General features: G+C 38.2%; 1 protein-coding gene across 1 annotated transcript; it reads left to right on the top strand.

Moving 5' to 3' along the window:
- Positions 1 to 1,187: 1,187 nt before the first annotated feature.
- LOC111868211 (probable tRNA (uracil-O(2)-)-methyltransferase) lies at positions 1,188 to 9,673 on the top strand. The gene is made up of 4 exons (XM_023858658.2): positions 1,188 to 1,657; positions 3,381 to 3,709; positions 5,926 to 6,177; positions 7,715 to 9,673. The coding sequence occupies exons 1-4, from the start codon at positions 1,279 to 1,281 to the stop codon at positions 8,669 to 8,671; spliced, it is 1,917 nt and encodes a 638-aa protein (XP_023714426.1). The 5' UTR covers positions 1,188 to 1,278; the 3' UTR covers positions 8,672 to 9,673.
- Positions 9,674 to 10,629: the final 956 nt, after the last annotated feature.

Here is a 10,629-nt window from a genome sequence, read left to right as displayed (position 1 = left end):
ATGCGTGAAATGAAAAAAAAAAATCGAAGTTATTTTCCTATTTCTCATCGCTGGCAGGTACACCAGTGTAACAGTTTTCATTTAAAATATATTTGTAGCATGTAACACATAGATTATTGAAGGCATTGAACATAAATTATGTCTGTTAGGAACCTCTGAAAATTGTAGTGTTATTAGGATTATTGTCTGGGATGTGACACTGTATAGTGTGGTAGGTGGGTATCAGCATTTTGGAGGAACCTACTGCCTCCATATTCATGGACAGGCAAGCTCCATTGATTTATTGTACTTCTACCCTGAAGATAGATGCAATAGATTACTCCAGAATGTTGGTATCTATCTACCAAGCTACTTAATGTCACATGCCAGATGGCTGAATTAATGGTACTGCTGTAGGAACCATGAATTTACACACATCATTATGTTGTGATTTTCTTGGAGTATGATTCTACTTTTTATGTGGATTATACTAGGAATGTTGCTTATCTTCATATACATAAAGTATTATTTTTTTGTGAGAAACATGTTGTTTTATATTCACACCCTGCTCAGATCTTCTAGTGCTCTATTTAATCTTGTGTAATGTGTGGGCTGGACACTTCTGCCATCCTCAGTTACAGAATTCAGTTTATGGCAGTGTTCTCTTAAAGGCTGCCTAAAGCCTAAACTCTTGTGACTTTTTAAATTTCTGAGGACTACATGAAGCTTGCACCAGCATTTACTACTTTATCTCACACCCTGTTAGGCTCCATATTGACTATGTATTGAATCCTACATGTGCAAAAGTTCAGACATTTCTAAGCTTTGGAATAACTGATTTCTTGGACTTGTCCAAGATATTTTGAACTTTGCCATATTTTCAAAGCATCAGTTAGCTGTCTTTATGTTATCATTTTGCCCTGCATTCTGGTGATGAGACATCAGTGTATACTTAGTTTCCTCTTTGTTCACTTCTAGACCAACCTCCTTACTGGCATCATTTGTAGTTTCTGTGTTTTTCTTTATGGTATCTATGTTATCTCCTAATAGATTCACATCATCATCACAGACCAGAAGCTGATGTGTCCCAGTCAGTTTCAGTCCCACCTGGTTTTTGTGAACAGAATACAGCATCATAAAAAAAAAGAAAAATCCCCAGATTAATGTATAATATTTCTCTTTGTTACAGTATGCAAGGACTTCAACCAAGTAGCATGCAGTTTGGACATAGAAACCCTGTTGAGCTTAAAATTTTAACCTGTCAATAGATTTAATTTGCTTCATCACCCTTGCTAGACCATGTCTTCAAATGATCAAGGAAATAAGATTCATCATCGGACAGATGCCACTCTGGAACAGTTCTGGAAGGCAGTGGATATCTGGAACACCTCTGCCCATGTAGTAAATAGACGATTATGTGGGGTCATTTGCTTGTTTATTGGAAGGATTTTGAATTCAGATGTTGATCATGACGTTATTGTATCAAAGATCAGAGATGCAAGTATACCATCTGTCACTTCAATGGAAGATGATTATATTTTGAAGACTCTAGAAGCAGCTGGGATTAAGACACGAAAGGACAATAACATTTCTGAGATGGGAGTCTATATCTGTATCAAGAAACTATTACCAAGAAATAGTGACAAATTCCAGCCATGTCTTGAACTTGTTATCATAGGTTAGTAATATTAATTTGTAAGCACCAGGTTATTTAATTATGCAGTAAGTACTGAGACTGTGTAGTGTCAATGATAGGATGACTGATGATAGTGGAACACTTTGTGGAATGAGAATTTGCAGGGGAAACTAAAGTATATGGAGAAAACATACACCCACTGCCCATGTGTCCCACATGACCTGACTTGGGATTGAACCTGGGCCACCACAAAGTAAAACCAGCTACTGATAGCCTTCGCCAATTTGTCATAGAATTCATGAACTTTCATTTTTCTGATATTTTACAATTAAGACCTGGAATGATTTATGCTAGAATTTACAAACATGTATGTGGAGTGAAACATTTTCTCCAGTAATGTGTGTAGTCCATATAAAGGATTAATTGATGACATAATATAACTTTTTTTCATTTTACATAAGCTCTTCAAGTATATTCATTAATTAAATTTTCATGGAACACACACATGATATTTCTTTCCTGTTTTGTAGCATTTCATCCACAGATTACTGCAGCATTTACATGACTTTATGAAGACAGTGCTACAGACCATGAAATGTTTAGCAAGGACAGTGACTGGTTCTTGCCAAAGGGTATGAAATATGACATATTCTTGTTCACTGGGCCTACCCATTCACTTCAGATTTATGCCTGCTAATGTCTTGTGAAAATTTGTCTTTGGTGTCGTGATGTCATTCTTCATAAGTAAGAATGGAAAGATTGAAAACTGTAAGGATTTATTTTTGTTCACTGATCAGTGAGAATGCGTGAATTATGTGATAACACACTGTATTAAGATAGGGCCCAATGGTTTTATCTTGTAAATATAAAGATCTGTGGGATTTGTCGATATTCCAATAGACAACCACTTTGGAAAGTTTATGGGCCCTGAAAAGGGCCGTTTGTTCCACCGCGATAGATGGAGTTTTATGGCCGTTCGGCTGGTCTGTCTGGCCAGTGAAGTAGGGCTGCGTGCGCTGATAGAAATAGATGTTGGCTACGGTGTGTTGGCTAATGTTGCGGCAGCTGAGTTAGTTGTCCGGTCGCAGTGCGGCAGTTGCCGGATGTTGCCTGGTCGCAGTGCGGCAGTTGCTGGAAGTTGCCTGGTCGCAGTGCATGGTGGCTGGAAGACATCTGGTTGTGGAGCACGGTTGCTGGAGTGGCAGCAGTTGCGCCAGTTGCCCGGTGTGTTGGGCATGACCACTGGAGAGGCGAGGCAGCCGTCCCTGACATAGTTAAAAGCCGATTACTCCGAAGACCGATCGCTCTGGACTAGGTGTGATGGCTGACTGGCTGATGTGGTCGCTGACGATTGCTGGGTTGGAGCTCTGTTATACCATGCTTGATGGAGGAGCGAAATTTGCAGTTGCGATTGTGAGCGCTGATTGGCTAGCGCGTGTAATGATCTGAATGTGGGCTAGACAGCGAGTGCTGCATAAATATGGGAGCTGACAACAATATGCTATTGACTTAGGAATGAGTGTTGTCTGTTGATTGGCGAAACAGCGTGATAGTATGTGGGATGTTCCCACAGATCTTTATTTCATACTTGAATAGCAGGATAACTGAAAACTTGTTTTTCCCCCATGTTTATAGTCATTGGCCAGTAAGGTACAAGCTTTATTTGTTACATGCTGGAAATGATTATTCCAGGTGGAAGATGAAAGGTCAGTTTTCTTATTTTATTGACATATTTTTGTTTGATATGAATTTGATGTCATTGCAGATAAGTTGCAGAATGTGGCACTCTTCAGTGGACTGCAAGAAGATTATGAACAACCATGTCTCACACCTAACTTCACCTACAGTTTTTGTTACAATGAAGAGAAAAATCAAATTATTTTGGTCATAAATAATGAGAGTAGAGCTTGTATTACAAGTGTGGCCTGGATTAAAGACCAGTTGTTCCCCAAAATTATAAAATGGGCAGAGACAGCTGTCATAGAGGACAGAAGTAATAGGTTAGTAACCTCATCACTGAACTTGGTTAACATTGCCAAGTACAATAAATTGTACCAGCAGTTGAAGAAGAAATATGGACTTCAGATGGTACAGGTAAAGCATATGTTTGTAGATCTATGAAAGTTTGTTAAGTAATAGGATTTGCTTACATGTAAATATGAAATATGCTCGTGTTTGTGTGTGTGTATGTGTCAAAAATTTCTGATCTCATACTTTTAAAAATAAGCTGATTTTCTTATTAAGTCTGATTTCCATTTACATCTCAGAGAATGTGGTGTACATAAAACCCAAATTGCACCCATGTTTATATTCGTTGTGTATCAGGTTTCAAAACCCCATATTCTTTTTGTAAAGTATGGTTGGATAGACATTTTTAGTCTTTGTTTTTTTTCTAAGATGTTTTGGACTCAACTGTGAAATAGACTCCTGAACATAGAATCTTTTTGCCTCCTATCATGGTTTATAACAATAAGTTTCAGTGAAAATTTAAGTGTCATGTAAGAAATACAGTTTCATAATTTTAATGAAACCCTTTCATTTTTCTCTTTTCCTCCATTTTTATCTTCATTTTATGACATAGAAAATGTGATTATCTTGCACGTGTCTTAATCACACTTTACTGTAGTGATATTGGAAATTATGCAGTTTTAACAATTTGGTCTGGTAAAGACAAAAGCATTTGTTGAAATTACTCTCTTTTGGGTAGTGATGCTGTGTGGTTGGTACCAGCATTTCAGAGGAACTTGCTGCCTTAATTTCCCTGAAGATAGAGGCAATAGGTACATCCAAAATATTGGTACATATCTACCAAAGTACACAGTGTCATATCCCAGAAGATCTTAATCCCAATTCTTTCCATCAACACAGTTGATGTATAGATGTACTCTATGCTAAAGGTTTACAACATATTTCAGTCTCAGTCCCTACACTGGCCAATGTTTACATGTAGGGTAAAGAGCATATAAGTCAAAGGCACATGTATAGTACCTGATGATGGCTGAAGGCTGAAACATGTTATAAATCTTTAACATATAGTATATCTATATAGAGATTGTGTTGGCAGTACCAAATAATAAATATTGTCACTTGTGTTAGTGACTATGGATGCAGTTTGGATTGGTGAATAGATTTATTGACCACTTGCAGGTCGTAACTACAAATAATTATTACACTATTGCTGATTTGCACACTACAAATCACTCCATGTGAGGTCTTCTCAGTATACTTTCACTAGTCTTTATGTGGCAACAGCTCTCCACAATGGCTTTTCATCCGCAGTGTTATCACTAGATATATCCCGATAATGAATCTTAGTGATAGAGATTCCTCAGCTTCCATTGCCCACTGGTTAACACTCCACAGCTGAACCCTCAGCTCTCAGTGGCTTGTAGCATAGATTATCTTCAAGATAACTCCTCAGAATTTACCCCACAGAAAACACTGTCCCCTTTTTTCGAGAATGTGTGTTTATTGACCCATTACCTATCAGTTGATATGTGCGAACCACATAGAAAACTCTTCCTGTGATGTTGGTTCTGTTGTTGCATGTGCATATTTTGGGTGTTGCCTAGAAATGGGTCTAAATGTCATAATATTCATCACCTGACAACCTTGAACCAGAAGTATTTGTTCCTTTCATTTTTCTGTCTCTGATATTTAAGGGATTCAAATTGTTGAAGAAGAGAATTGTTGGGATATGAGTCCCAATGTGAGCTGTACAGTATTTTCAACTTTTCTGGTCAATCATTCATGGCCCATTACATAGTGTCAGATTCTAATTCTTTTTGGAAGGTCATTTGAAAGGTATGATGGATGCTCAGAGATGATGATGATGATGACGACGACGACATCAAGGCACACCTGGCCTGTTTCAGCTTAGCTATCTTTTCACCTCTTCCTAGCACATTCCATGTCCCTTTTCCCTGTTGGTTTATACTGCACAGTGCATTTTGCAATCTTTTCATAACCTTCCATTCTTTTTGCCTGTTGTAACCAGTTTTATTTTGAAAAAGTTAATTAGTTCCTTTCAGTGCGACTGATTATGATTTTCTTATTTCAGTTATTAACTCTATAATTAACTTTATCATAATATTAGTGTGATGGACCAGAATGAAACAAATCAAATTCAGTTTTATTTATTTGTATTTATGCAGTTAATTTATATATTCCCAATTCTTACTGCATGTCATAATAGATTATCACATAACAATTATGATTTTCTGTTATGGCTGATTCTCATGAACTTATGAGGCCTCTTAGTGTACATTCTACTGTAAAGTGAGTATTTCTGTATATTACTTCTGTTGTAGATGTGGCCTGAAAATACAGATCCATTGAAATTTGTGTATGAAGATGTAGCCATTGCAGCATACTTGTTACTGCTTTGGGAACACGAGAGACTACAGAGAAAAACACAAAATGCCTACCAGACATTTGTTGACCTTGGTTGTGGGAATGGCCTCCTGGTCCATATACTTACCAGTGAAGGTCATCAGGGTATTGGACTAGATGTGAGGAAGAGGAAAATATGGGATTTCTATCCTTCCAATACCAAACTACAGGTAGATCTTTCATAGTGTTATATTTTAGCATCCTATTGCATTTCATTAATTTCTTAGTACTATTAATGTAACTTAAGTAAATGTTTCAGTGGTTGCATTGTTAATGCTACACTGTCATATTTCATTCTTCACTAACCAACCACAGACACCACACCCAATTAACATGGGCCAGTGACTGCATTAACTGCACTGAGATGGACATATGACAAGGCACATTAACTGCTCAAGTCCAGAGAACATTTTTCATTCATTGTCAAGATCACACCCAACAAGCAGGAGATACTGACATCAGATACTCATATACGACAAGGGCACTGTAGTGTTTGTTGTCTGAAGAGGGATTATGTGCTTTAGTTCCGACTTTTATCTTAATTAATTTTTAGCTTTCAATTTTTAATTATACTGTGGCGTATTGGCTATATCCAGGAACTGTTGAGCCACAGAGGCCTCGGGGCATGCGCGCAACATGAGAGTTGCGGATTGTATCGGCGAATTGCTAGGTGACAACTCTGTGAAGGCGGATTGCACAACAGGAAGTGCAAGTGACATCACATACCCCACTCATCCCATAACTACGCAACACTTGGTAAACACCCCTTCCTGCTAGGCTGTGACATCACACAACAGGCGAGTCCATGCAGAGACTATTGCTAGGCAATTGGTAAACATGACGTTACGCAACAGTGGTAGCTATCACGTAACTGTTTTCTGTGTTGTCAGTGTGGAAGCTACATAACGAGGAGTATTCGTCAGAGAGAGAGAGAGAGTGTTAAGAGCAGTGTTCAGTATGAGTTGAAGTCCAGCGCTACAAGTTGAGTTGTATTGAGTGAATAGAAGTGACTAAAGCCAGAGAAGTAATTGTGATATTGCAGATGGCAGTAATTGTGAAATTGTGAATTGTGTAAGTGTATGAGCGAGCGTTCAATAAATTTGCTAAGATCCAAAACAGTGTGCAGTTATTTGTCGCGTTACAAACACCCAATATGTGACAATACTGTTGCTTCCCTGAGTACGAGGATTATATCGTAGAGTAAGTTACAACATATAAGATACCTGAGGGTAGCCATGTAAGGCCGAAACATCTAGTAATAATGAGAACAAGAGCATGAAATATGACAATGTAGCAACAACCATGCAGTCATCGATACATGTATAAAAGTTGCATTAATAAGACTGAAAATTAATAGCTGGCTTGAAGCTCATAACTTGATTTAATCCTGTAGTCTAGTTCTGCAGGCTGAGAGAACTGCCAGGCTCTTTTGTGAAAACTGAATGGCAGTTAAGAGAGAACTCTTATGGCTAAGATAAGCAGAATCAAATATTTTTCACCTTAGAATTAAGTTTATTCAGCATTCACATTTTCGTATTGTATGGAACTGTTCTGTTCTATGACTTGTAAAACATCATATATGCATTTCTCTTGTTGAGTTTGGGGCAGGTTCCGACACAGTTTTCTGCAGCCAGATGTGTTACACCCTCAAAAATGCCTGGAGAATGCTACTCTAATAATGTAAACAATTATGATTTCATTTTGTAGGTTCAACCAATTGTTCCATCTGCTGAATGTCTGTTTCCTGAAGCAGATTGGTTAATCGGTAACCATTCTGATGAGTTGACGCCATGGATTCCCATATTTGCAGCACGAAGCTCCTACCGCTGCAGATTCTTTCTTCTTCCATGCTGTTGCTATGAACTGAATGGACAGAAGTACCAGCGAGTCAACTCCTCGCATAGTCAATATATGGACTATCTGGACTACATATATAAACTATGCAAAATATGTGGATTTACAGCTAAAATTGATAAGCTTAGAATCCCATCAACCAAAAGAATATGTCTTGTGGGTTGTGAAAGAGATTATCCAGAAGAAGACACACAAAATGTGGATAGAGATATTAAAGTATTAATTGATTCTAAAACCAGCAGGCGAATGGAAGCAGTAAGTGGAGAACAGTCAGGCCGTGGCTTAGAAAAGAAAGGTTCTGATGACAAAAAATGGATGCAGGATGTCAGGATCCGTGAGAAAGAGGAGAAGGTCCGCAACTGTACGCATCTTCATTCGGGGCTTGTGGAGGAAATTGTAAAGTTAGTCGCAGAACAATTACTGAAGGTGCAACAAAACATATTGGTTAGTGATGCTGAAAGTAAAGAGCGGTTATGGAATGCAGGAGGAAAGCTGTCGTTGGAGAAAGTAGCATCTCTGATACCAAGAGAGAGACTGAAAAATTTGAAGAATGAATGTGGTGGATTGCAGACATTGTTGAAAAATAATGGCCATATTTTCCTTGTAGAGCATGGTTATGTTCAAGTGAGAGTGCCTTCAGCGGCAGTACTGATTCAAAACAAGAAACCTGTCTCATGGCAAAGACCACATTGCCAAGGAAATATTAGGAATGTTTCAAGGAAACAGAAACCATGTTGGTTCCAGTTTAATCATCCAGATGGCTGTCCACTCTCTGATGAGGGCTGCTCATATAAACATGCAAGGATGTAGGTATACTGTCTTCTTGAGTGTACAACTTGAAATGAGTCTTAGCCTCCTCTACTGTTTTCAAGATTTCTTCCCCAGTGCCTTCTGCTGCCAGTTGTTAACTTCTGGTGTTTTCATTTTTTTTTCCTGTACTGTGAAGCCACCTGAGTTTTGGTCTTAGTCTCTTCTTCCTTCCAGCTTACCAGAGGTTAATGTTTTTATGGTTTTACCACCATCCATTCTGGCTAGATGTCTGACACAGATATTCCTTGTTTATCTAAGCATGTGACAATTCCCCTTCTCAGTCTTAAATGTCTGAAAAATATATATTTTTTTTTCAGTTTTAATGCCAGGTCAGATTTCATTTTCAGTTGTTGCTGTAATTCTGAATTAGCATATGTTTTAGTTAGTTACATAAATTTGTGCTTTGGAAAAGGAATGCATCCTATACTAAAAATAGTAAGCCTGACTTAGGAGCTTTCATCTATGTGCAATGTCAGTCACCATTCCTTTTTCATATTCCTTATCGCACACTACATGTTTTGGCCTAACTGGCCATATTCAGGTGTACAGTTTGTTATGGTTAAGGATTCTGCTGCTCTCTGTAATGTGGGTTACCATCAGTTTTATTTAGTTGTTGCTGGGTTGCACATGGTTACTTTTGGTTTTATTTAGTTTTTTGTTATGGCTGCCTTGAATGTTCTTGCTGGGGCAGGAAATCTGTTGTGTGTTGGTCAGCCATCATAGTTGTGTTATACTGTTGGTGATACATATTGTCATGTGTTGGGTATATGTCACGGGACAAGCAACTTCATGCCTTATTTGATCTAGCGAATTTATTTCACTTCGCTCTTACACTTATACAGTTTACAGTTTTACGACTACTGCCATCTGCAGTATCACACTTACTGCTGCCATTCACTAGATAACAGTGGACTTCAACCCACTCCGGCAAATGCTAGACTGCAATTAACTGGTTACTCTCTCTTAGTAACTGGCTCAATACTCACTCACTAATCACTCACTACTCACTAACTACTGAATAGTGTTCGCTGCTCCTTATTTAGCCTCGGCACGGACAACACAGAAAACAGTTACGTGATAGGTACGGCTGTTGCCTGATGCCGTGTTTACAGGTTGCCTAGCAACACTGTCAAGAGTTGTTTACTGCTCTGTAGCAACCATGGCATCCCTTGGTAATGTCACTGCGGGAGGGTGCGGGGTGTTGACTGGCCTCTTACCGTAGCAGCGGCAACTCTCCGAAGGTGTTATGTCACTGCTGGCAGGGGAGGGGGTGTCCTGTCTAGCGCAGATACGTCACGGTATATTTGTTAGAGTGAATCAGAGCTTTGTTTGCAATAGTAAGATAATTCTTTCAGATGTTAGATTGGAAAATATCTTATGTTGAGGTAAATATAGAAACATTGAAAATCACAACAATTTTTAAAGAAGCACAAGTAAAAGTCACATTCTAAACAAAAGCAATACAGAAACTAATAAAACAGACAAGTATGAAAAACGTGGTGTATACCAAATGAGATGCATGGATTGCCCACTAAAATATATAGGGCAAATGGGCTGAACATTCCAGACCAGATACAAAGAACACACACAGGCTGTAAGTATTCACAATGGCAACTCAGGATATCCAAATCACACATTAAATACAGGACATGCATATGGAAGCATAACTGACACAATGAAAGTTATAAAAACAAATAAAAAAGGAAAACATCTAAATACATTGGCATAATACCATATATGTATATAAAATAAGTAAAGAGGGACTGCACATGAATGACACATGTAACCCAATATTCGAGGTAATAAAAGAACTGAACACCACATAGTGACAGATAAAGATAATAAGAATAAGAACCAGTCCAACTTAGTAAGCAGTTGGAAACAAGACAAGGAACATAATATGATGGGGTATATAACACATCAAGGAGGAATGTAAGTACACAAACAAGTAAAGTTAT

This window comes from Cryptotermes secundus, unplaced genomic scaffold (assembly GCF_002891405.2).
Source record: "Cryptotermes secundus unplaced genomic scaffold, Csec_1.0 scaffold146, whole genome shotgun sequence".
NCBI lineage: Eukaryota > Metazoa > Arthropoda > Insecta > Blattodea > Kalotermitidae > Cryptotermes > Cryptotermes secundus.
The sequence above is the reverse complement of the archived record's forward strand: the minus strand, read 5'-3'. Positions and strand labels throughout refer to the sequence as shown.

Excerpts from the sequence above, each read along its gene's own strand:
- LOC111868211 (XM_023858658.2), top strand. The coding sequence starts at position 1,279 with ATGTCTTCAAATGATCAAGGAAATAAGATTCATCATCGGACAGATGCC. Across the intron at positions 1,658-3,380 it reads TCTTGAACTTGTTATCATAG|ATAAGTTGCAGAATGTGGCA; the intron begins GTTAGTAATATT and ends ATGTCATTGCAG. Across the intron at positions 6,178-7,714 it reads CTTCCAATACCAAACTACAG|GTTCAACCAATTGTTCCATC; the intron begins GTAGATCTTTCA and ends TTCATTTTGTAG.